The sequence below is a fragment of the Muntiacus reevesi genome, chromosome 1 (genome assembly GCF_963930625.1).
Source record: "Muntiacus reevesi chromosome 1, mMunRee1.1, whole genome shotgun sequence".
Classification (NCBI taxonomy): domain Eukaryota; kingdom Metazoa; phylum Chordata; class Mammalia; order Artiodactyla; family Cervidae; genus Muntiacus; species Muntiacus reevesi.
The window spans coordinates 17,656,428-17,683,793 of record NC_089249.1 but is presented as its reverse complement, the minus strand read 5'-3'; the positions used below and the strand labels follow the sequence as shown (position 1 = coordinate 17,683,793).

Here is a 27,366-nt window from a genome sequence, read left to right as displayed (position 1 = left end):
TACTCTTTCTGCTTCCCCTGAGCAGGGAAAATGTCCTTTCTCCTCAAATATAAGCTCAGCCCTGCTTTCAACCCTGCCCCCATCTTCTCTAGTAGATATCCCACCCCCATCACTCTCCATCTCTTCATCTATGTTTCTTTCATATAGTATCTCTTAGCATCCCTCGGAGTTTATCATATATCTATTTGTCCAGCTTCCCTGCTGGAATGAACATGCCCAAGAGACAGAGACCTTGGGATTTTGGCTTTGTTTGTGTCGTTGTTTATGACTCAGAGCCCAGAACAGTGCCTGCCACATAATTGGCACATGGATGGAAGGACAGATGGACGGATGGATGGGTGGGTGGATAGACAGATGGATAGGTGGATGGATGAGTGGGTGAACTTAGATTGAAGTGCAGTCTCTGGCTCCTTATTAAAAGTGACTGCTTAGTGGTCATCACAGGCATCCCCCCTCTTGCTGTCCCCAGCCACTGCTCAACCATGTCTGTGACTTTACCAGACAAACATTTTCTACCCTGAACTTGGAAGCCTCCACTTAGTTTCTATCAGAAAGGATATCAAAACTATTAAGGTCAAGGCCCTGTTCCTTGTTATTGTTGGTGAATCAGTGCCATTCCAGGGGAAGGCCGTTAGCTGACTCTTGTGGGCGTGTTGTCCTTGGCTTTCTAAGAGAGGACTGCCTCCCAGAAGGGCAGCAAGACACAGGCTTATAGAGGGTGCCTTCACTAGCTGAATCTCCAGGGGTTCATGTGGCATGTTTGCTGCTCAGCATTCAGGGGTGTTGGGTGGGAATAGTCTGTGTCAGGGCCTGAAGGAAGCTGTGGTTCATCTATGCACCGAGTTCTAAGTGTTCATCTCAGCAGCCTTCATTTCCAAGTTGACATGGAGCGGCTGAGAGGCTCAGTTTTAAGAAACAAGGGTTCTGGTCCCTACTCAGCTGTGTGATCTTGAGAATATCATTTCCCCTGGCTACAACTCAATTTCATCTGTGATACTGTGGAAGAAGTTAGACTACATGATCACTAAGGTTTTTGCCAGGTGTAATGTTTTTAATTATATTAAGAGCTCCTATTTGTATGATGTTTCTTCTTAAAGTCTGCCTTTTGTTAGCATATCTCCATAACACATATGAATAGTTCAGGCTATGTGGTCATGTGTGCCTTGCCCCACAGCCTTTTCAAGGGGGAGAACCCCATCTTATCTACAGACTTGGCACCCAGAGACTGACCCAGTGCCCCAGTACTCATGCATTCAGTGGACAGAACAACCCACCTCTTCCTTCTCCTTTTGCATACTCATTGGTTGAGTTATAAACGTGCAGTGAAGCATGCCCAAAGACAGGTAACTTGTGCAGAATTCATAAATCATCCATGCATACATAGGTTCTCAGAATCTTATCGCCCGTGCATGCCCTCTCTGACACCTCTTGGATACAGGAAACTTCTTTTTAATCCTTCTCCTTTAACTTCATCCCAGTAAAACAACACCAAGGCTTTGGGGTCACACTCAGATCCCAGCTCCATCGTTTACTACCTAGTTGTGCAAAACTACTGGTTTCTTTCCATCTTTGAGCTTCAGCTTTCTTCATTGTAAATGACAATAAGAATACTAACCTTGCAGGGCTGGTTGCAGGATCAAAGTAGCCTCTAGCACAGTACCTAAGAGGTACTCAGTAATTTTAGTTGTTCCCTCCTGGGTTTAGTTCAAGACACCCCTTCCCCTCAGAACTTTCCCAGCCAACCCTTGGCAGTTGTTCTTTAGGCGTCTAAGTCTATGACACCTTTATTGTTATCTGTCTAGAAACATCTAAACTGACAAAAGGACTGTAGGATGCTAAGAGTCAGGGCACATCGTGGTGCCTATGGAAGTGTTTCCTCCTTTCATAGCCCAGTGTCCTGAAAATAACGGGTGCTCAGCTCAGGCTGCTCGATGGCAAAGGCGACAGCACAGTGTGCAGGAGCGGAGCATCTTCACCATGTGGCCTTGCTTAGGTCCCGGGCCCTCTTTCTGCTTTAGTTCTCATCATTCAAATGAAAAGTTTGGACCAAAATATTCCCCAGGCCCTTGCAGTTTTAATCTCCTGTGCTGTGATGCTGTATCAGGTTTTAACAAAAGTACAGAAACCTCCTCTTGGATGCAGGAGTTTCCCTCCACACAGAGAGGCCCTGCTACACATGGGAGGCACAGTCTTCTTGCGTGAGCAGCAGCCCTCAGGCCGTTGACAAAGATGAATGTGTTTGGGGCTCAGCTTTCCTTCAGAAGTAGGCTGGCTTGGCCATCATATTGTTCTGGGGGGAGGACCAGTGCTGGTTTCTCTCCTGGAAGAATGTGCATCTTGACACCTGGATACCAGGTGTTTCCAGCTGAAGCGGAAGAGAGGAAGAGACCTTGATTTTTCACTGAGGATGCTGAGGAAGGCTATTACAGATCTCAGGATCTCACAGAGCATCTTTTGAAGGGAAGGTGGGGGCAGCTATAATTAAATGGTAAATATGAGCTTTGGGGTCAAGACTGCTTATCGGCAGTTTTCAGATCTAGAAAAATCTAACACAGGGACCGTCTAGAATCTCGACCCTTAGATCCACATTGGTTCCTCTTGACACAACACCGCGTGGAGGCCTTCTGCTGTTGGAGGGGGACATGCACAACCTCTTTTAGGAAGACTTCTTTTCTGGCTTCTCGTCCTCTTTTACTCAACAGCAGCTAAGCGTTGGGGGGAAGGGGTACCCCTGCACCTTGGTGATCTTCTCCACTAACCTCTCCTATACATGAGCTTGTGTTTTTAAATATCATTTAAGGTCATTATCTGCAGTTTGGTTCTCAGGCATAAGTTAGGAAAAACAGAACTCCTGATTCCACCCAAATGGTGCTGTAGCTATACTTTGGAAGACCACTCAGCAATGAAAAGGAATGTGATAATAATACAAGTGACAACTTGGGTGAATTTCAAAAACATTATGCTGAGTCCAGGGAGTCAGTCACACAGAACTGCACACTCTGTGATTTTGTGGTTCTTTTTATGTGCAATTCTAGGAAAGGTTAAACTGTGGTAACAGGAAGGAGATCAGGGGTTACCTGGAGCTGAGTTTCAGGGAAGTGGATTAATTGCAAAAGGGCCATAAAAAAACTTTGGCTACTGGAATAGTTCTGTATCCTGATGGTGAGGATGGTTATGTGACTGTACCCAACTGCCACAGTTCGTCAAGCTGCACTTACTTAACATGGATGAATTTATTCAGTTTTATTGTACTTCAATAAAGCTTAGGGGAAAAGAATGACTCCATAGTTTCTGACCTAAGCAACTGGGCAGCTGGAGAGAGTGAGCTGCTCTTCCCTGACCTGAGTGACACTGGTTCGAGCAGGTGCAAAGGAGAAAAGTCAAGATTTCAATTTGGGATTTTAAATCTGAGATGCCTTTTAGCTGTCCAGAGTAGAGGTGTCAGGTGGGCAGTTGAATTTATGATTCTGGAACTCAGTATAGAGGTCAGACCAGAGACATAAATTTTGAAGTTATCAACATATAGGTGGTATTTGAAGCAGTGGCCTGGAGAAGATGACCAGGGATGCAGGGCAGGAATGGAAAAGAGAAGAGCTTGGGGAGACGGGGGTTGGGGTCAGGAGTGAGGACGTCCCAGGCACACCAGCCTTTATAGTGAAGATTCAACAGGATAAGCTGCGTAAAAGTACTACTGCAGTTGTTCCTGCCATGCTAGCTGTATCATCCTCATTTTTTTTATTAAGTTGAAATTCACATGATTTCATATAAATAGCCATTTTTAAATGTGCAATTCAGTGATATTTAGTTACTTACAGCATTATGAGGTGATCTCCTCTGTCTAGTTTCAGGACTTTTTCATCACCCCAGATAAGCACCATGTACTCATCAAATAATCGCTCCATATCCCCTCTCCCCCATCCTCTGCTAACCACTGATCTGCTTTCTATCTTTATGGATTTGCCTCTTCCGGATATATCCTATAAGAGGAATCGTAGACTATATGACCTTTTGTGTCTGGCTGCTTTCATTGAGCATAATGTGTCTGAGGTTCATCCAAGTTGCAGCATGTATCAGTACTTTGTTCCTTTTTATGGCTGAATACATTATTTTATTTTATTATTATTCTACTTCTATCCCCACACCAACTCCTGAGGATGCATGCATGATTGAGTGTTCTTGCCTGAAAACTTTTCTCCAATTCTCTAAAAACTCAAGTGGGTGTCCTACAGTTCATTTCAATTCTGGTACTATTACCCGGTGTTAGCAACAGACCCCATGGGATTAGGGCTCAGACCTACAAGACTGTCTATACTTCAGATACCAGTCATAAGTATCAAGTCCCTGGGTTACCCTCATGTCTGTCAAATTTGGCTCCAAAGTCAGGGGGTTTCCAAACCCAACTCTCCTCACTTAGGTTTGCTAATTTGCCAGAATGACTCTCAGAACTCAGGAAAGAGTTTCATACACATTGTGGCCTGTGTGCTCAATTGTGTCTCACTCTTTGTGACCCCGTGGACTGTAGCCCGGCAGACTCCTCCGTCCATGGGATTTCTCAGACAAGAATACTGGAGTGGGTTGGCATTTCCTTCTCTAGGGTATCTTCCCAACCCAGGGATTGAACCCCCATCTCCTGCATGGACAGGCAGATTCTTTACCACTAGTGCACCTGGGAAACAATGTTACTATTATTTACTGTTAGTGGTTAACTATAAAGCATGTAACTCAGAGACAGCCAAATGGAAGAGACGCATGGGGCAAGGTATGGGGGCGTGGGACACATCCCCTCTGTGGGCCCACCACCCTCCCAGAATCATCATGTGTTCACCAACTCAGAAGCTGTCTGCAGCCTGTCATTTAGGGGCATGTATGAAGGTTCCATCCGGCAAGCATGAGTGATAATCATTGACCATCAGTGATTTTTTAAATTAATTAATTTACTTATTCGGCTACACCTGGTCTTAGTTGTGACATAGGGAATCTAGTTCCCTGAGCAGGAATGGGACCCAGGCCCCCTGCATTGAAAGTGCAGAGTCTGAGCCACTGGGCCAGCAGGGAAATCCCCAGACATCGGTGATTAACTCATTCTCTGCCCTGCCTACCTTTCACCCAGAGATGGGAGAGTGGAGCTGAACGTTCTAAGCTTCTAATCAAGGCGTGGCTTTTCTGGCAAGCAGCCCCCATTCCAAAACTCTCTAGGGGCTGCTGAGGGTTTCTTCATTACAACAAAAGATGTTCTTATCACTCAGAAAATTCCAAGGATTGTAGGCGCTCTGTGCCAGGAGCCAGGGACAAACACCAAACATCTTTCTGGGGCACCACAGCCCTCATCCCTGCCAGGCTTCCTCCTGCAAGATCTCAGAGCACACTGTTCCTCTTGTCTTCACTCTCCAAACATCCTCCTTCAGATTTTGATTTAATCCTTATTTCTTCAGGTGACTTCCGGACTGGCATCCCCTTTTCCAGACCCTGGACATTACTCTGGACTGCTCCCTCCCATCCTTTGAGGGTCACAATTCTGCCGTTTTTTGCTGTGAATGTTAAGCGACGCTGACCTATGGGATGGCTGAATTATGTCCCCCAAAGTTGATTTGTTGAAATCCTAACCCCCAGTGTCTCAGAATGTGACTGTATTTGAACTTAAGGTTTTGAGAGAAGTCACTAGGTGAAATGAGGTCATTAGCGTGGGCCCTAATTTAACCTGATTAGTGTTCTTATAAGAGGGGGTGAGGATGCTGACCCTCAGAGGAATGACCTTAGCAGGATCCAGGGAGCAGATGACCCTTTTGTGGGCCCTGTGAGAGACCTCAGAAGAAACAACTTGTCAAAACCTCGATCTCAGACTTCTGGCCTCCAGGACCACGAAAGTGTTAGTCACTCAGTGGTGTCCAACTCTTTGCAACCCCATGGACTGAAGCCAGCTGGGCTGCTCAGTTCTTGGAATTCTCCAGGCAAGAATACTGAAGTGGGTAGCCATTCCTTTCTCCAGGGGATCTTCCTGACCCAGGGATCAAACCCAGGTCTCCCTCATTGCAGGCAGATTCTTTACCAGCCGAGCCTCAATTATCCGCTGTTTAAGCTACCCAGTCTCTGGTACTTTGTTAGAGCGGCCGTAACAAACTAATGCACACTATAAGGATGTGAACTCCCCCAAGGGCGGGAACCACCTCAGGCTTCACCCATCACTGCATTCCCACAGCTCAGCTTGGCTCTGATGTGTGTTCATTAACTGTTTGGTGAATGTATGAATAACTTACCTCAAGGTGATGACAGAGATCTTTGAAATATGGATATTCCATTAACCCTGTACAGACTGGTCCATAGCCAATGCTCCTTTATCCTTTCAGTTTCTCTCTTTTGAATTTCCTGCCTGTCCTTCTTCACTGAAGGGGCATAACTATACCTCGATAATCTGCCCAAGGACCGGCCTCAAGAATAGAGAGAGATTTTGTGCTCAAGTTTCCTGAGTGCTTCTCGGACACACAGGGGCCTCTCCTGATAACTCCCACCTGCCAGGCTGTGTGTCAAAGAATAAAGTTTGCTCAGCATCTGGCCTTTGCAGAAATAGAATACCGGTGAATAATAATCTTATAATTTCAGAAACACTGCTATCGAGGAAAAAAAATTAGATAATAGCTACATAAGATTCAGAAAACCTTGGTCATAATGATAAGACTTAAAAGTTGAGCAGTATTTTCGAGTTTACAGCCTTTCATTTCACCCTTAAAACAACCTTATGATGGCCTGATGGTGAATTTTATCATCATCCCTTTTGTAAAATGAAAATAATGACAAAATAATAAAAACTAAAGCTCAAAAATGGAGTTGTTTGAGCCCAGGCTGCACAGTGAGTAATTGGAAAAGCCAGAACTTTAAATGTTGCCCTTTGAGTCCTGCAAACAAGTACTTCTTCTGCAACCCAAGTGGGGAAAGTTGCAGGGTTTCTCCTAGGCCCTTTTATTAGTGATTCAAGGAGTGTCTGTGAGTGAAGGATCTGAAAGATGCCAACCCACTGTGTTTTTAAAGAGAGACTGACCCAAGGAGTTCGAGGATGGAAGTGGCAGCTGGACTCAGGCCAGCTCTGCCCCAGCTGAGCCCCCGTCTGAGAGGTGACAGCAGCCGAGTGTCCTGGGAGTCGGTGTGATAAAAGCAGCCTTGGAAGAGAGCCCAGCAGCTGGCTCCATGTCCCTTTTTCATTTTTCCCATTTCCAAAGACCAGAGATCACGGAAGGAAGGAGAGAGAGATCATTATTTGAGATCGAGCAGGAGTTTTCAAACCATAAATTAAGTTAAAGTGGGCTCACTTGGGGCTGACTCGAGGGATGGGAACTTGTCCTTGTAACTTGGCAGACGAAATCGTCGTCTGAACCTTTATTGGATTGCAGGCTCTTCTCTGTGTCTCAGTCCTGCCTTTTTTATTCTCCCTAGATGCTCCTGGGTAGGATGTGCTCTTAGCTCAGTGCCCTGGGATCACCACTAAAAGAGATTAGATTCAAAGTGCCCTGCTGGGGACCAAAGGACTCTTTAGAGTCCCCTAACCCTAACCTCTGCCTGCAGCCCCAGGAGGTGCGGTGGGCAGAAACAGTGGGCTCATCACATATTCCTTGGCCAGCCTTTCCCCCCATCTTCTGCAGGTCCTTTGGAGCTCTTTGCCCACAACTATGCCAGCTGCAGCCCTTCCCCTGGGGAGAGGAATACCTTATGGCTGGTTCCCAACCACAAGTGTAGCAGGAAAACATGGGTTTTTGCAACAAGGAGACCTGAACACAAGCCCCAGCTCTCTGGTCCTTAGTCACATGTCTTTGACACATGACTTTCCCTCTCAGTCCCAGCTTCCCTTCTGAAAGATGCGATGAGCACCATGCTCACCTCACTGGGTTGTTGGAAGGCACTCTGAGATGATGCAAGACAAGCACAGAGTCCGGTGCCTGGGCCAAGTGCTCACCGAGCAGGGACTGCCCTGAGAACACAGCCTTCAGCTCTGCATGCACACACAGAAGAACGTGTCTGAGGACAGTCCAGCCTGAGGAGAAAGGCTTTGCTGGCCTAGAATAAAGAGATACCACGGTTAGGTTGGAAGCGAGCTTCGAGGTCCTCAAATCTAGTTTTCTGCTTGGTGTAGGTAAGCCCCCTCCCACCTCCAGCCTGCTGGGTGACCTCCCTCTCCCAAAGGTCCCCAGGCCCGCTTTGCATCAGAATCCGCGCAGCTGTCCTTGGCAGAGAAACTCCCTGGCCTCATCCTGGGAGAATCTGCTTCAGTCAGATTTGGGTGGGGCCTGGCAGACCACAGCCACAAGGCTTGAGAAGCTTTTTGCAGAGATCACATCACCCGGAAGGTGGGGACTGGGTCTGTTCCTTTAGCGCTGTGTCTCCTGCAGCTGGCAGGGGCCCCCGTGCACAGTCGGGATGTGATGAACACCTGCCAGCTAGGGGTTCAGTCACGCAGCCTCATCTAGAACTCTCCCAGTGCCCGGAAGCTTCTCCCTGAAAATGCAGCTCACTTCTGTTTGGGTGGACTCCGGTGGTACTTATGGCCTGGCTTATAAGAAGCAAAATCTATCTTCCTTCAATCTTAACTCATGCAGCCTAATTCTACCTTCTAGAGTGACACTGATTCTAATTCCTCTTAGAAGGGATTATCCCTTAGCTATAGAGGTCAGTAAGGGTGAAGTATTTTTGTCCAAATGAGATCAGGGTTGGCTGAACCAAGGTATAAATTGGAGCCAGGGATGCTTCACCAAGCAGCCCAAAGGAAACAAAAGGATGGACCTTTTTAACTAGAGCACGTGGACTCCATCTCAAGGACATGCAACATAAACGTGGGGTATAGAAGCCTGGTTAAGGGTCTCAGTGCACCCTCATGAAATAGAATCCTTTACCATTTTAGAGAGGCAGAACCTGGGAAGCTAAGAATTTGCCCAGGGTTACCGTTCAGGCTTAGAAGAGCTAGAAATTTGAACCAGATGAGAATTAAAGTTCAAGGAAAGAAGAGGAGGCCAAGTTGGAGAAGCTTAAACATAGGGGAAAAAAAAAAAAACAAAACCCACGTGGTGTAGAGTTGGTGGTGGAGTCCCAGCTCTTGTGTTGATGGCATGTTTCTAAACATCTCCCTCCCTTTCTATGGGCTTCATCTGTCGAAGTAGGCGACTCAAGAGGAATTACTAAGCCCTCCTCAGCCCCTGTGAACCTCTGTGATCCCAGAGTGCATTTAGCTGGAGCTGAGCTAAAAAGCCTCTTGATGAAAGTGAAAGAGGAGAATGAAAAAGTTGGCTTAAAGCTCAACATTCAGAAAACTAAGATCATGCCATCTGGTCCCATCACTTCATGGGAAATAGATGGGGAAACAGTGGAAATAGTGTCAGACTTAATTTTGGGGGGCTTCAAAATCACTGCAGATGGTGATTGCAGCCATGAAATTAAAAGACGCTTGCTCCTGGGAAGGAAGGTTATGACCAACCTAGATAGCATATTAAAAAGCAGAGACATTACTTTGCCAACAAAGGTCCATCTAGTCAAGGCTATGGTTTTTCCAGTGGTCATGTATGGACGTGAGAGTTGGACTGTGAAGAAAGCTGAGCGCTGAAGAATTGATGCTTTTGAACTGTGGTGTTGGAGAAGACTCTTGAGAGTCCCTTGGACTGCAAGGAGATCCAACCAGTCCATCCTAAAGGAGATCAGTCCTGAGTGTTCATTGGAAGGACTGATGCTGAAGCTGAAACTCCAATACTTTGACCACCTCATGCGAAGAGTTGACTCATTGGAAAAGACCCTGATGCTGGTAGGGATTGGGGGCAGGAAGAGAAAGGGACAACAGAGGATGAGATGACTCGATGGCATCACCAACTCGATGGACATGAGTTTGGGTAAACTCCGGGAGTTGGTGATGGACAGGGAGGCCTGACGTGCTGTGATTTATGGAGTTGCAAAGAGTCAGACACGACTGAGTGACTAAAATGAACTGAACGGAATAAGTTGGAGCTGTGAAACCTGCAAGTTCAGAAACATTTCTTTTCAACCCTTTCAGGGTTGTTTAAATACCCTTTTGTGTCGCATCTTCTCAGGAGATGTTTTATTGTTCTACACCCACTAGTGGTGGGTGGGGCGGGGGTGGGGGTGCACGTGTGGCTGTGAAGCGGTTCTTTCAGATGTTTAGTAAATGGCAACGTGATACTCTTGTGTTTTCCTTATTACAGCCATCCTGCACTCAGACATGCATGGAATGGTGCCATTAAAGCCTTTCTCTTTTAAAATAGCTTAGTAGAATACGTAAGAGGTTGGAAGCGCATTGTTAACTTTCTCTGCTGATACTCGGACAGCCCCTGGTGATAACGTTTTCATATTCACCTGCTGCCTTAAGCACAGCTGGTTTGGTGTGCAGCCGTGATTGGCAGACTCCCTGTGTATCCAGGAGCTTCCCAGGGGGTGAGGAAAAGAGAGCTCTGGAAGCATCCATGATCAGGATGAGAGCTGCTGCTCCTGGTGTTTACCTGGAGAGGTTAACTAGTGCCCACCTAATTCCATGCCATTCACATAGAGCCCACCAGTTCCAGATAGGCTAGGTTTATGGGAAACAGATGGTATTTACTTTTCATTTATCCATTCATCTATCCATCCATCCACACTATACTAGGCCCCAGGAGCATTAACTTTTTCAATCAAGGAAGCAAAATCATTAAATTTGACTTCTAAAATATTTCTGTGGCCAAGTAAAGCGAAATATTGGGTTGGCCCAGAAGTTCATTTGAGTTTTTCTGTAACAGCATACTAAAACCCAAACAAACTTTTTGGCCAACCCAATAGAGAAGCAAGGGGCTTCCCTGAGGGAAAGGCAACCAAGTATGAATCTGCTAAGGTATCAGGGAAAGAGAAGTGATGAGGATGGAGCCAGGAAGGGGAAGAGTTTGGAAAATAAAAGATAAAACCTGTAGGAGTTAGTTATAGCAGTGATGTGATAGGTGGGGAAGGGGGTCTCATGGTTGACTCAGAGGTCCTGGCTTTGGTGAAAAGTTGGGTCTTGATGCTACCAACCAACAGAATAGGCAGGAGTCAGGCTGTTATTTAGGAAGAGAAAATTGTGGATCTGATTTTGATCAGTTTGAGTTGAAAGTCTCTGTGAAAGAGCCAAATGAAGCCGTGAGCAGGTAGTTGGATTTAAGAGTAAGAAGCTCTGGAAAGCAGTCTGAGATGGAGATGGGCAATGATCTTCCTCTTGGTGGTATTTGAAGCCATTGGAGTAGATTCCATCAGGGGCCGAGGATGGGAGTTGGGGAGCCCAACTTTGAAGGGGAGGCAGAGGGAGGGGAGCCCCTGAAGGAGGCAGTAAAGGAATGCTCAGAGGGAAGAAAACAGCCAGGAGACTAGTGTCACAGAAGTTAAAGGCTTCAGTGGGGCGGGGGAGAGGCCAGTAGGGCGGCAGGTAGGGGAGCAGTTGGCCAAATTTCCTAGAGTCCTGCCTATGCAGCAAGTGTCAGTGCTTCAAAGAGAAAACCTAGACTTCATGAACAATGACAATCACAAAAGAGAAGTCAAAAAATGCCTTTAGTTGAGCAGCTACCAAGGGCCGGGTGCTTTGTTTATGCATATTATTTATCTGCACATTTATTTTTCGAGGCAAGTGGGGGAATTCTATTCTTGTCCTTTTACTGATAAGAAACTTGAGGCTCAGAGAAATTATGCCTTGGTCAAGCCATAGAGAACTGGGGCTAGAACTCTGTTTTCCCTGGTTCTAAAACCTTTTGTCTTTCTAATTTATATCTGGTGGGTGAATGCCCCACCTGCCCTTGCCACATCCAGCGTGCCACCTGGAAGCATCACCATGCCCTGCTCCCTTGGGCCCTCACCTCCTGAATGGCAGGAGCGTTGCCGGGAGCCAGAAGCTGCGGAAGGAGGGAGCCAGGGGAGTTCCCCGTCTGGAGCCATTCGTCTGCTGCCACCAACACCAGGGCCCCAGCAGGAGAGCAAGCTTGTTCACTCTCGTCTGGCTGTTGGTGGTGATGTATGAATAAGCAAAGAAGACAGCTTCATTTTCATCAGTTAACTTGTGCCTGGAGTAAGGAAGGCGGGAAACAGTGCACTTAATCATAACCACAGGGCCAGCACAGAAAACAATGACAAAGCCTTTTCTGTTCCCCATGGTGTTTTATGATAATAACTCCCAAGGAGAGGAGGCAGTCGGTGTGGGATGCTGAGGGAGGCGGCACACCAGCCACCTGGGTCATCTCCCCGAGAAGATTCCCTGGGATTTTTCCTCTTATTGGGATGGCAAGCCCAGGACGTGTTTGCGTCATCAAGATTAAGGCTTTAGACTTTGACCTCCAGAGACCAGACCCAGACTGCAGACGCCACCTGGCTGGTCAGCTGGGATTGGTGGAGCTGTGAAAGATAATCTGTCTCAGTTGTGCCATCACTGGGGACCTGGGGGGACCTGGTGTCTGGGAGGGTGTGACAGGACAGTGCTGTCATCGGAAAAGCTTTGGGGGAAGCCCGGGAGCTTGGAGGTCTGGGTGGAAGGGGCAAGTATGGCTGTGGTTCAGCAGGGGCTGTGGTATATGCTCCAGGGAAGACGGGAAGTAGACTTGGCCCACCCTGCCCATAGAATCCACTACTCCCTGCCCTCCGCTCCTCTGAGTTACCAGCACTTCTGTCATTGCAAGCATCTCGCTGAGTCATAACTGTTTATCTTTCTCCTCCTAACTGCCTCGAGGGTGCAGACTGTATTTTATTTCTCTTTGATTCCTTAGTACTTTGTGTGGTATCTGACCCAAAACAAACGCTCAATCAGTATTAAACTGAACCAAAGCCTAGGCAAAGTAAGGGTGGTGTCAGCTAAGGCAGCGAGGAGACAGCTGAGACCACAGATGCCTGAATCCAGGTAGAGGGGGAAGAGTATAGGGCTGGGGGACTCTGGGCATAATGTTAAGCTTAGATACCTACTGGACATTTTACTGTTTTCTGGACTTCTTTACTGGCGATCTGTGAATAAGCAAAGAACACAGCTTCATTTTCACAAATTAACTTGTGCCTCTGTGTGTATGTGTGCACGCACACGCTCAGTCATGTCCAACTCTTTGCGACCCCAAGGACTGTAGGCTCCTCTGTCCATGGGATTTCCCAGACAAGAATATGGGAGCAGGTTGCCATTCCCTTCTGCAGAGGATCTTCCCTACCCAGGGATCGAAGCCACATCTCTCGAGTCTGCTGCGTTGGCAGTCAGGTTCTTTACCACTAGCACCACCTGGAAAGCCCTGACTTGTACCTAGAGAAAAGAAAATGTTTAGTTCTAGAAAAGAAAATGAACGGACAAAAAAAGGAAAAAAAAAATAGGCACAGAGAGATTAAGTAACTAGTCAAAGGTCACACAGCTGTCAGCTGGGTAAGGAGCCGGGGTTGGAACCCAGGCAGTCTGGCTCTGTCCTTCATTTTCGTCCCCACTTCACTGTACTCAGGAAGCATAGCCCTAGAGGAGGCCGCTGAACTCTGCTGGTTGATGAACTGGATTTATACACCACATGGGTTGACTGTGTGCTAGTGGCCCTTTGAGGGAACCTTGCTGTTGACTAAAGCAGAGACAGAGCTCCCAGATCTTGATGAATAATTCGCAAATTTTAATATACATCCAAATTACCTGGGGATTTTTTAAATGCACATTACCAGACTCAGTGGCCAAAATTCTTATTTAGATGAGTGTTAGGTGACAAGGTAATTAATATATAATATTACACCCACACTCCCAGACCTTAGAGATAAAATGGAAAAATGAGAACAAAATGTCACCTGATTTTGCTGATAACAGTAAATTTGGAGGATTCGACTTGATGTGTATCTACAGTGGATATTCACTTTGCAGACAAAGGCCCGTATAGTCAAAGCTATGGTTTTTCCAGTAGTCATGTAGGGACATGAGAGTTGGACCATAAAGAAGGCTGAGCACCAAAGAATTGATGCTTTTGAACTGCGGTGTTGAAGAAGACTCTTGAGAGTCCCTTGGACAGCAAGGAGATCAAATTAGTCATTCCTAATTGAAATCAACCCTGAATATTCATTGGAAGGACTAATGCTGAAGTTGAAGCTCCAATACTTTGGCCACTTGATGCAAACAGCCAATTCATTGGAAAAGACCCTGATGCTGGGAAAGACTGAGGGCAGGAGAAGGGCCAGCAGAGGATGAGATGGGTTGGATGGCATCGCCAACTCACTGGACATGAATTTGAGCAAACTCCGGGAGATAGTGAAGGACAGGGAAGCCTGCGAGCTGCAGTCCATGGGGTCATAAAGAGTCGGACACGACTGAGTGTGTGACGACAGCATTGGGTATTCAGGATACCAACCCCGGAGCTGGAATGGCCCACCTCGTCACAGGAAGCGTGCAGCGACCGCAGCCTCCTTCAGAGGGGGCCTGCCCGGTGAGACTCATCCGAGGCAGAGGCAGCGCTCTGCTGGCAGGCTGGCTCCTGGAGGGAGGGGGAGGGAGGGCGGGGCTAAGCTGCCTGAACTCAGTTCTCTGTGAAACTCATTGGGGCAGGTAATTCCTTCCACATGCCCTTAGTGAGAAATGGGAAGCAGCCTTCCAGTCACAATGAATTTCACAGCTGAGGTCCAGAAATCTGCACTTTTAACAAGAAGCCCTGGTGCTTCCTTGATCTTCCCAACCCAGGGATTGAACCCAGGTCTCCTGCATTGCAGGCAGATTCTTCACCATCTGAGCCACCAGGGAAGCCCTAATTGGTCCTCAGAACACACTTTAAGAAATAAAGGTCTAGGGTCCTGGCAGTCCAGTGGCTAAACTTTGCCTTCCAATGCAGGGGGTGTGGGTTCAGTCCCTGTTTGGGGAGCTAAGATCCCACATGCCTCATGGCCAGAAAGTCAGAACATAAACAACAGAAGCAATACTGTAACAAATTCAACAAACTTTACAAATGGTCCATTTAAAAAAAAAAATCTTAAGAAAAAAAAAATTCTGGAAAGTGTTCTAGAAACAAAGTGCTAGCTGACCTCCAGAAAGAAAACCATGTGGATGGGTTTGCTGTCTTTCGGAAGCTGATGGATGAGCTTGAATGATGGTATTTCAAAAGAGCTGTTGTATTACTCATATGATGTTTCACATGGCCCAGCCCCTGTGGTTAGCCCTTAACATATGTGAAGACATTTAAACATGTGAAGTCACAATAGTTAGATATTAGGGCAGAGAGAGGTTAAGAAATTTTCTCCAGGCTGCACAGCTGAAAAGTGGCAGGGCTAGAAATGGGAACCAGGACGTCTGGCTCCAGTCTGGCCCTCTGGCTCCACTACTACAAGTGGTTCCCTATCCACGGACACAGATTTCTGCAGGGGTCAAGGCACTGAGCAGGTAGCCCAGGGTGTTCCCAAGCCCACTTGCAAAACCCAGCTATCAATTTACTCATTGACAGAGCAGCTAATGAATTCATCTAAAAAAGCAAAATGAAGTCTTAGTAACTGTTTATTATTTTGCCTTCCCAACCAGTGAATATTAAAATTATAACTATCATGTTGCTAATTAAGGATTTTGTTTTCTTCACCTTGAAGAGGACTGGTGTAACATGAAAGAGCTGTATGCCACCATCATAAGAAATACAGCCCAGATGCAAAGTGAGAGGAGAACTTGGATGTTATTCTTTGAGATCACATGTTTTAAGGTTGACAATGCAAATTACTCCTTCTCTGGAGATGAAGACCTTCAGTTGAAGACTCCAGTAGAGCAACCCATATAAAAAATGCTTCAGGGACTGTCACCCCGTGTTTGCAGTTTTCCACGCAACTGAGGATGACGCCAGGGTTCCCAGAGCTGAGTGGGAGAATGTGTTGATTTTGGCAAATGGGGAAAGGATGAAATGCTTTGCAGTGTCAGAAATGTGGGGACGCTAATATAGTAACATAAGTGGTCTCCAATCAGGAGAGATTTATGTACCAGACATCGTTTATTTGGCAGACATTTATTAATGCATTAGTGTGTTAGCTATTACAGTCCTTGCCCTTGGTCAAATGGAGAGATGGACATTTACAGATGAGGTTAGTGTATGTGAATATTATCCATTGTGTCCTTGGCAGAACGTAAGTCAGCAGATGGCAGAAATACCCAGAAGAAGTGCTAGGTAGAAATGTCCCCCATCTGATGTGGGAATTCACAGGCATCTTCTTGCTAGAGATGAGCCTGAAAGGATTACTGTTGGGGGTTGGCAGGTGGGCAGGCCTAGCAAGAGCTGTATGAGCAAGATGGACATGAGGATACAAGCAGCAGAACTATGCCCTTTCATGTGGCTATTAGAGAAGTCATCTGCAGAAGTAGATTGAGGCAGAATACAGTTCATGGAATTCCAGAAAGTGGAATTTGGACTTTCAGACAGCTGAAGACTATCTTTTGTGAAATTTGGATGGCCACCCTAGATTCAATGAAACCCCACTCCCTTTTTATAATTTCTGAGCAGATAACACTCTTCCTTCATCATACCAAAAAAGCCATGATGGTGCCAACTAGGGTCATAAGTAATGATGAATAAGCTCCCCCAAGGACCCACATCCCCTTTGCATTCTAACCTCAGAGCAAGGTTATTTAGTAGGCTCTCTAACAAGGTCACAGCATCAGGACTAAGCACGCAGCTTGCTTGACTGAGGGCACCATGCCTTTCAGATCTGTTTTACACGAACGTCCCAAGCTTGTTGTGTGTGAAATTGATTAGCTCTTGCACTTGCTGAATTGGTGATCTGTTTTTCTGAGGGATTCTACACGTATTGGATATGATCATATACAATGACAGAGTGGGTGGTAGTATTTTTCCTATGCCTCTAATTTATGTATTTGTGCTGGGGTGATGATTTAGATGGAAGCTCGATAAATTGATCAAGTAAATTACACCAAACCCACACACCATCATTTCAAGGAGCTGTCATCACACCAAGGAGGTTTTATTTCACCCAGCATGGTATTCCTGGAGAACCACTGTTTTTTCTTCACGTGCTGCTGGGGCTTTCATTTGGTCAGAAGCAGCTTTATTTCTCAGACAGGCCAACAGTATAAGAATTTTAGCTCCAGAAAGCATTGGTTAGCTGTGACAGACAGTGCCTCTTCATCTCCTGTGACCTTTAGCAAGTGATTTAAACTTTCTGAGTCTCAGTTTCTCATCCTGTAAAATGTAGATTTATCATTTCTACCTCCAACCTTTGCCCTAAAGGTAAGCAATAATTCACTGACAGTGGAAGAATCTGGATGTCAGATGACTGTGGATACATATCTTGGCTCCATTGCTACTTATGCAAATCATGATCCTGTGTGAGTCCTCAGTTTCCTAGTCTATAAAAGCTGCTGATCATAGGTGTGTGGAGGATTGCTTCTGCACGTGGTGGGATAGGGTTGTCTAAGAGAAGACAGTTGCCCTACCTAGAAGACCTGAGTCCAGAAACATTAACACACCAAGAAGTTGGGGTGAGTGGTGGACTCACCTGAGGTGCTAAAGCTGCTAAGAGATTGACTGAGAGACCTGACTCACCTTTGATCCTATGTGATTCTCAGTATACTCACAAGCCAAGCTCTGGGGACGGAGAAGCAACTGTTCCTCTAGAAAACACTCCTGCCTTGCTGACACAAGACAAAGTGGATGTGAGAGTCAAAACGCTGTGAGAGGGTGGCTCTTCCCTGGGATATCCTTTCTCACTAGCCAAGGGTCCTTTCTTCCTTTCCGAGTGAGAAAATTAGCTCATGCCCTGAAAGCCAGTACATTAATGCACCTTGAGAAAGAACTGGAACATTTAAAGAGGAGTATAGCAGTAAAAAAATAATACACATTGCATGAGTTAAGGGATGGATGGATGGATAAATGGATGATTGGGGATTCTGGCTTTATCACAGATTAACTGAATGACCTTGCATACTGTCAGTTCAGTCCTGTCCGACTCTTTTTGACCCCATGGACTGTACCCTGCCAGGCTTCTCTGTCCGTGGGATTCTCCAGGCAAGAATACTGGAGTGGGTGGCTGTGCCCTCTTGCAGGTGATCTTCCTGACTCAGGGAGCAAACCCACATCTCTTACATCTCCCGCGCTGGCAGGCAGATTCTTTGCTACTCGTGCCACCTGGGAAAGCATGAGTGACCTTGGGCAAGTTAATTAGCTATTGTGGGTGACTTCCATTTCTTTTCTATAAAATAGGGATAATGAAAATGGCCAGGCTGCCTAAGTGTGAGAATTAAATACATTGATAGATGTTAAGCACTTAAATCAGGTCTCAGTACCTCGTAAACGAAAGCCACGTTACAGTGATTTGCTGCTGTTTTCTGTCCTGTACTCACGTGGCTCGGCTTCTTTTTTGACTTTCGCATTCTCTGTTCTTTGCAGGTCAGCAGGTCCTGGGCCTGGTAGAGAACCAGAGTGATTGGTACCTTGGAAACCTGTGGAAAAATCACCGTCCTTGGCCTGCCCTTGGAAGAGGCTACAACACAGGTGAACTCAGGAGGGTGGCGTGCTGGGCAGTGGAGGGTGGGGTGCGGAGTGACGTGAGGACTTTCTCAGGAAAAGGAGGTGAGTCACAGCACGGGAGAAGCTGCCTGGTTGCCTGAGTTCGGCCGTGGACTGTTCTCAAGTCGGCCCTCTGGTTCTTGCTTCGGGCTGCAGCTACACGCACTGTCGCTACTGGGCCGTGGCAGTGGCTGGCATTCTCTCCTGACCTTCAGTCCCTGATCCAGCTGGCATCTGTATGAGTGTCACCTGTAGGATTCATTGTCTTTGTAGGGGGATGAAAGTAGCTGATTTTTTTTTGGGGGGGGGGGGGTGCTACAACATGTCATAGTTGCAGCATGTAGGATCTAGTTCCCTGTGTGTGTGTGGGTACTAAATCACTCAGTCGTGTCTGACTCTTTGTGACCCCATGGACTGTAGCCCGCCAGGCTCCTCTGTCCATGGAATTCTCCAGGCAAGAATACTGGAGTGGGATGCCATTTCCTCCTCCAGGGGATATTCCCAACCCAGGGATCAAACCCGCATCTCTTACGTCTCCTGCATTGGCAGGAGAGTTCTTTTATCAGCAGTGCCGCCTGGGAAGCCCTTAATTTCCTGACTAGGAATCAAACCCAAGTGCCCTGCAGTTAGAGTGTGGCACCTTAGTCACCCTACCACTGGGGAAGTCCCCTGATGGCTTACTGACTCTTAAAGTTTCTGATTAGAAGTGGCATAATCTTTTTAATTTTTCTTTTGGTTTTTTATTTTTTAAATTGAAGAAGAGTTGATTTATAGTGTATTAGTTTCAGATGTGTGGCAGTGATTCCGCTATACATCTTTTTCTTTTTTTTCAGGTTCTTTTCCCTTATAGATTTTTACAAAATATTGAATATAGTTCCCTGTGCTATACAGTAGGTGCTTGTTGGTTATCTATTTTCTATATAATAGTATGTATATGCTGATCCCAAATGCCTAATTTATCCCTCCCCCTTTCCACTTTGTAACTATAAATTTGTTTTCTGTGTCTATGTGTCTATTTCTGCTTTGTATATAAGTTCATTTGTATCTTTTTATTTTAGATTCCACATATAAGTAATGTCATATGATGCTTGTCTTTCTGTGAATGGCTTCCTTCACTTCATGTGATCATCTCTAGTTGCATTCACATTGCTGCACGTGGTGTTATTTCATCATTTTTGTGGCAGAGTAATATTCCATCATGTATATATACCACATCTTCCTTATCCTTTCATCTAACAAGGAATGTTCAAGTTGCTTTCATGTTTTGGCTATTGTAAATAATGCTGCAGTGAACACTGAGGTGCATGTGTCTTTTCCAAGAAGTGACGTTTCCAACAACATTAAATTGGCTAAAGGATGCCGTGTGGTCATGCCCACCTTCAGAGGGCGTGGCCAAGTGTAACACAGCCGTGTGCCTGCAAGGAGAAAAGGCAGATATTTTGGTCACTGGTACTTAAAAGGAGCACAGCCGCTAAACACCTTGTGCCAGAAACCAAATCCATTTTCTGTCTTGCTGCTAACCCCACACATGGGTCTCTTCTTTTCTTCCTATCTCTATCAATAGTGTCATTCATTCATTCATTCTTTGTTCACCTTCTGTCTCTCTAACATTTACTGTGTGCTGGGCCCTGAGCTAGTGTACCAGACATAGCCCATGACCTTGTGGAGCTTATAAAGAAGGAAGCTAGAGTAACCTCCCCTCTTTAGGCTCTGGTCCTGCCACTGTCTACCTTCAGAATGCCTCTGGAGATCCTCTTTGTGTTGATACCTTGTTCTCAAGGGTGCAGACCTGTGTTGTGGGTCAGGATGAGAACTTGGAGCTCAAGGAGGGCAGCAGGATAGGTCAGACCAAGAAGGGCTGGGACTCGGAACCTAGACCAGCTCTACTGAGTTAGGGCAGGGGTCTGCGGATGGTGCCCCCTTGAAGGTGATAGGTGGTAGCCAATCCTGGAGGCTCAGGTGAGTCTGTAGTGGGAGGAGTCAGTCAGCTCTGAGTGCTGAGGGTCAGATGCAAATGTGAGGCCCCAGCGGCCACAGGACGAAGGATGAGAGTTGAGCATCCAGACGTGCACATTCAGAGATCAGGTCAGAGTGGGGTCAAAGCTGGAATAAGACAAGGGAAGAAAGGTCCAGGCTGAATGTCCTAGGCGGCCAGAGGTCCAGGATGCCTGTACTGAAGGCCGTCCTGAGTGGGGAGACGTTCCTTAGCTGACATTTGCCAGAAGGTCCGGGTGTGCCTCACAGAATGTCATTTTCCTCTGTAACACCTACCAGGCATTGCAACCTGCAGGGGGTGCAGTTGAAGAATTGTAACCTCCAGCACTTCCCTGCAGTATAGGGTATTAACCCTTGAGTCGTGGAATGGTAGGGGATTCTGGAGCATCCCTGAGAGAGGCCAGGTTCAGGGTGGTGGTTGTTCTGTTGCTCAGTTGTGTCCGACTCTTTACAATCCCATGGAGTGCAGCACGCCAGGCTTCCCTGTCCTTCACCATCTCCCGGAGCTTGCTCAAACTCATGTCCATTGAGTCGGTGATGCCATCCAACCATCTTGTCCTCTGTCATTCTCTTCTTCTCCTGCCTTTTTTCTTTCCCAGCATCAGAGTCTTTTTCCAGTGAGTTGGCTCTTGACATCAGGTGGCCAAAGTATTGAAGCTTCAGCTTCAGCATCTGTCCTTCCAATGAATATTCAAGGTTGATTTCTTTTAGAATTGACTGGTTTAATCTCCTTGCTGTCCAAGGGACTCTCAAGAGTCTTTTCCAACACCACAGTTAGAAAGCATCGATTCTTCAGGTTCGGGGAGGGGTCCCCAAAATGGACTCAAAGCAGCAGCTCTGATTAGCTGGTGTGGAGGTATTTCTGTTGTGGTGATGGGCAAGGCAATGTCTCTGCATCCCAGCTCAGTACTGGCCAAGTGATGTACCCAGTGTGTTCTTGGTGGTACTCTCACTGATGCTCACACTAACCTCATGGGGCTATTCTCATCTCTATTTTATACCTAGGAAATTCAAGCTTAGAGAGTTAAAGTTTGGAGTCAGTAAGGAGCCTGCTGTTAGCTACTAACCTTCCTAGCTTGAATTTTAATGGTTTCAAAATCAAGAATCCTATTTTTAAAAAGTAACCCTGTCTCAGTAAATCACTTTCAGTTGGGACTGTCCACTGGCCACATGGCTCCGTGTCAAAGATCTGGGGACAGGTGAGATTTGACTACTTAAATCTATGAGTGTATTAGATCATTTTAGCTGCTAGAAAGTACTTTGTAAGGCACCTTTTTATGTGAAATTCCTGGACCACGCAGGTTATACAAAGTGAGGAAAGAGAACTGCAAAATTGTTTAAATCCTTGCTCTACCTTAACTACAAAGTTAACAGTGCACGGAGAGAAATTTGACCCTATCAAGAAGAGAAAGCCTGAAAATAATTTCTTCTTTCTGTGACTTTGGAATCATTGCAATATTTTAGGCAAACAAGAATGTAAGAACTCTTGATGCTTTCGTTATCTTATTCAGCAAATCACAAAATACAACAGAATAATATTGTTTTTAAAAAATGTGGGCTCTAGACTCTGCACCTTGAAAGGTCTGGGAGGAGCCCAGGGTTCTGCCTTATACAAAGTCTCCAGGATGTTTCTGGAGCAGAAGGTGCAAGGATCTGTTCTGATTAAACATGATACCTTGTTTCCCCTTCCAGCAAACTTTCCCAAGGACTCTTTTCTCAGTGCCTTTGAGGCTGGACCCTTTAGAGACCCCCAGGGGGCCAATGAGAAGGCTTCCCATGCTTCTTTTGTTCAGAGAATGATCACCTCATGTTGATCTCCTGTGCCTGGATTTCAGCACCTTCACTCTAGGCTTTCATAAAGCTGGAGACACCCATGCTTCTCTGCTGGGTGAAGGGACATCACAGGTAAACTCTGGTGTGTGTTTAGGCCCTGCCTTCCGCAGCATGGAATAATAGAAAATGTCACATGGAGATAAACTACAGTGCCTCCAGGGCACAGGATCAGGGTCGTGATTATCCACGTCAAACAAAAACCACCAGTCATCAATCTGGGTTTGCAGGGGGAAAGAAAAATGTAGCACACTGGGGAATTTATTATGACCAAAATGGCATGTCCCCTCCTGCTCCTCCCGGTCTATCTCTGACTGTGAGGTCAGGAGACAGACAGGTGCCTAAACCCTCTTCAGCTCCTACTTGGTATTCCAAGACAGTGAGTTCCTTCCCTTCTTGCTGCTTTTGAAAGGGCAGAGCAGATGGGGGAAAGCCCTGTTAGAAGTGATGTGTCCATTTAAATCAGCCAGTGACATCAAGTGATCATTAGAAAAGGATTTATGGGACATCAAAATGCATTGACTTTCATGACGGGGATTTGTTATTTTAAGACTGAGGATTGCGCCACACATCAGCGGATGAGTCATCCAGACCAGACATTTAGATTCTCTTGGAAATCGTGAGGACTCCACTGGAGGGAACCTCTCTCCCTGAATCCGAGTGCATCTCAGGCATCCAGACAGGGTGTCTTCAGCCAAGCTCCGTGCTGAGCCTTCAGCTTGGTGCTGGGAAACCGAGGCAGGTTTGGGTTAGGCTGGAATTCACCTGCTTAGTCTCTGGGAGCTTAGCCCAGTTGCCTGCTTGAACCTTAGTTCTCTCCCTGGTAAAATAGGATAAATAACAACAGCACCTAGCGTGTGAATATTAATGAGGTAACTTGTTTAATCAGCTTTTGGTCTGTGGCCTGTTGTATTTTTCTCCCACTTATTGCATTAGAGAATGAGATCCACCTTTTTTTTTTTTTTTTTTTTAACATGATCTTTGTTTAAAAGATTTTATTCACTTATTTCTGGCTGCCCTGGGTCTCTGGTGCCGCACGCGGGCTTTCTCTAGTTTCGGTAAATAGGAGCTGCTTTCTAGTTGCTGTGTGCAGGCTTCTCACTGCGGGGGCTTCTCTCCTCGCAGAGCACAGGCTCTAGGAGTGCAGGCTCGGTAGTTGTGGCAGGAGGGCTTAGTTGCCTCGAGGCATGTGGGAACCTCCCGGGCCAGAGTTCAAACCCATGTCCCCTGCATTAACAGGTGAATTCTTAACCTCTGGACCACCAGGGAACCCCCCACTTGCTTTGAAAATGGTGATTAACTGATTGCCTAGGGTTTGCTAAGGTCTCCTAAGCCATTGGGTCAGAAAAAAAGTCCTTTTTTTGCTTTTCCCCAAGTATGACATAGTCACCTTGCAGTTTTTTAATCTCTCCACTGCCTAGAAAAGGTTAACTTTTTCATATTAGGGGGAAAATGACAGTTTTTGTGTATCAGCTGTGTTCTGCTTGGAAAATCCCCAGAAAATGCATGAAATCTTAGAGTTGGAAGATGGGCCTCCAAGACTTGACCTTGTCCCTTTGTGCCTTTGGAAAGTGACTCAGGTTCGGTCCCTGGGCTGGGAAGATCCCCTGGAGAAGGGAATGGCTATCCACTCCAGTGTTCTGGCCTGGAGTGTTCCTTGGGGTCGCAGAGTCGGACAGGACGAGGTGACTTCCACTTTCACCTTCAAGCTCTCCAAGCCTTGAGTTCCTCCTTGTGGGTGATCTGAGAGTGATCGTCCCGCCCAGAGCCGTCAGTGAGGCTCTGAGGTGGTGGTGTGGCTCCAGGCAGGGCTGGTAAATCCAAGGGATTTTGGAACTTGGTTGTTTTTCTTTCTCTTCTTGACCATAGCCTGGCCGCGTACCTGTTTTCGAGGAATGCAGGTTTCAGCCGTGTTGATCAGATCAGCTGTGTTCCCCAGGGGTCCTATAGAGCAGCCTTACCGTGTGGTGTCTATGTTCGTTCCTGGAATTATCTTCTGTGGTAGACATTCACCTTCCAAGAGCCAGCCAGATCTGCTTCCTCTTTGTTTCCCTTTCCCGGCCAGCTGCACCCAACCCACAGGCCCCTAAAATAGGAGGGAAGATCTGCCCACCTCTCCCATTTAGCCCCCTCCCTTCTTATTGAAGTGATTTACGATTTAACCCGTTATTGACCAGGGGATTTTTGTAGAAACTAAGGACTGTGGCTGGTGGTTTTTCTTTTGGCTGCTCGAAAACTAATTAAGTCTGGTATTTAACTAACAATGGGTTATAATAGTCAAGAGTTACACTTGACATACCTTGACATACATACTTGACATACACCTGACATACACTTGACATACATACATATTCTTCTAACTTTCGTGAACTGTCTTCAACCCACTCTTCTATAGAAGCTAAGGAGCGTTCTCCAGCACCCTGAGTTTCATGTTCACTTAATATATCAGAACCAATCACTCAAGTTGTTGGTCTTATTGTTGATCTAATATTCATGTCTTCTGAATCAGAACTATATTCTGAAGAGCTATCATCTTCTGAGATACTAGTATATGTGTTGCTCGGACAATAAGAGAAAATGTCTGCATAAAATTCACCTAAAACTTCCTCTTCACTCGAAATTTCACGATGGGCCATTTTTGAAAATTTTGCATTTATAATATATGCAAGATTGGAACAAAAACATAACGGAGCAAAATGTGAATGATAACAATCATAAGCTGTATAATGAACTCTTGATCAACTTTAAGTTCTAACAACTTCCCGTGGTGATGTTAATTACATCACTCTCTAAAAATGTATTGATATGTCTCCAGTCAATAACGTTCAGGTAACAAAAGATGTGTTAATATGTCATGACCAGATGTCTGTAGTCAATAATGTGTTAATTCCGTATTAAGGGAGCTCCTAAACCATAGCAGCCGTGGATGACCAGATAGACACAAGCACAGGGTCCTTGCTGCAGCTGCCCAGGTGGAATAAAGGGGAACTCCCACATCCTTGCACAGAGATGTTTTCACTTCCAACTCTTCTGTCTATTCATCATCTCTTATGTGCAAGCGACTGTCATTCACCCAGCAGTCAGTTGTCTGCAGAACTTTAAAAACAAAACTAAGATGATGATAGTCTCATAAAGATTCAACCCACTTCAGTTCATATGCTGTTAGTGAGTATCTTAAAAACAAACACCAGCAAAAAAGAGAAGGGGAAGACAGCTCAAAGTAGCAGATGATTGGAGAAGGAGTGGGGGAAGACAGGCCAGCTGAGAGAAGATGGCAAGTTTATAGGAGGCTTGTTTGCACAGGATCCCAGACATTGCTTATAGAGAGGACATGTCCTTCTGTATTAAGGACATAATACTAACCAGAGGATGTGCTTTAAGAAACAATTTAAAAGTAAACTGCATCCTGTTCCTTTCAGTCTCCAAATTAGGCCAGGGACAGGCAGATGGATACCTGGCTCTCTAGGGAGGGAGGAAGAATTTCTCTAGGAATCCTTATCTGCAGAACAACAAAATTGGGATATTCAAGGACTGACTCACCTCTGAGTTTGGATCAAACTGGGTCATGAACAAGTAAGGGAAAGGTAATTGATGGCAAAGTTGGAAACCATGGTAAATTTCATGGCAATGATTAAGGAAACCAACATTTGATAACTTGCTAAATAACTGTGAAAGAGATACTTTGAGTAGGATGACTGGCAGTGTGAGATGTAGGTCAACCCTCTGCTCTGGCCTCTGACAACCCTAGGCAATTCTTCATTTCCCTGAGCCTCCTTGGGTCAGGAACCAAGATCTCTTCATGCTGGAAAGCAGTATTGTGATTGGATGATTTCTGTCTATAATAATTTCATCCAGAGAAACCAGATTTAAATGTAGCTTGTTCATTCAGCACATGGTACTGAGTGCCTGTTATTTGAGACAGAAAATTAGTTTTTAAATGTAATACCAAGAGCCTTCCTTCAAGAAGATGATTGTCTAGTAGAGGAGAGTTTGCATATCTACAAATAAATTCAGTGTGACTTGAGCCTGTAGCTTGGTTGAGATTCAGATTTGAACATCAGCCCTGCAGTAACCCTGGACTGGCATTTTCTAGACAAATATTAGAAGATATTGCAGGAGATGGTAATATGTGTTCGGAAACTGTGGACAGAGAGACTGAGAAATCCGCATATTCTGTCCCTCCCTTGGACATTCAGATTACATGCTAGCATATTAGAAATGCTGAGAAGTCCAGAAGTAAAGCTGTTAAACCCACTAGCATTCCCCACTCTTACTTGATACTAAGAATATGGAAACAAGTTTGGGAAAAACCACCTTTACATGAACTCAGGACAGAAATTATCACTTTTGAGCTCTGTATCCCAAGTCCTTGGCATACAAGTATTTAAATGGAGTGTGTAGAATAGTCCTGATGAAAGATGCTTGCTGTTCTAGGAACCATTCATCTGATACCACACTTAGTAGAAATGTTTATTCTCTTTTGTACTATAGGATCGCATTCATTTTCCTACTGTAAGGACATAGACACCATATTATTACACCTTTTCTTATGAAGTTTTATTGGAGAATAGTTGATTTACAAGGTTGTGTTGTTTTCTACTACACAGCAAAGTGAATCATATACATATATCCCCTCGTTTTGAATTTCCTTCCCCTTTTAGATCGCCACAGAGCACTGAGTTCCCTCAGCTATATAGTAGGTTCTCACTGGTTATCTATTTTATACACAGATCAATAATGTATACACTGCACCTTCTTAACAACATGTACGGCAGTTGCATATCTAAGCTAGTCATCAGAAACAGCCCTCCAGAACTTTCCATATGAAAGAATGCGGTGTGAGATGGCTTTAATCTTGATTGGTAGGTCACCTCTCCATAGCCCAATCTCTCTGCTTGAGGGTGACATTCTAATTCTGACAGCATGCTCTGGCTCTTATCAGACTATCGGAGGCTCACACCTCCACCTGCACACTTTCACCCACTTTTCTGAATCATTTAACGTGTCTGTTTAAGGTGTCACTTTTTAGGCCCTAACCTGGAGAAATTGATATGAACTTAAATCCTTGTGTTTTTTTATT

The 27,366-nt window shown here is 45.7% G+C and overlaps 1 protein-coding gene across 8 annotated transcripts in view; it reads left to right on the top strand.

The window, feature by feature from the left end:
• LARGE1 (LARGE xylosyl- and glucuronyltransferase 1) overlaps nt 1–27,366 on the top strand; it is a 589,892-nt gene that overhangs the window by 443,428 nt on the left and 119,098 nt on the right. For all 8 annotated transcript variants that reach the window (XR_010663630.1, XR_010663631.1, XM_065938554.1 and 5 more), the window contains one exon: nt 18,342–18,446. Coding sequence is in view for 6 of the 8 variants with exons in the window: in XM_065938554.1 (XP_065794626.1) it covers nt 18,342–18,446 (105 nt within the window). In the remaining 2 variants the exon portion in view is untranslated. The remainder of the gene's footprint in view (nt 1–18,341; nt 18,447–27,366) is intronic.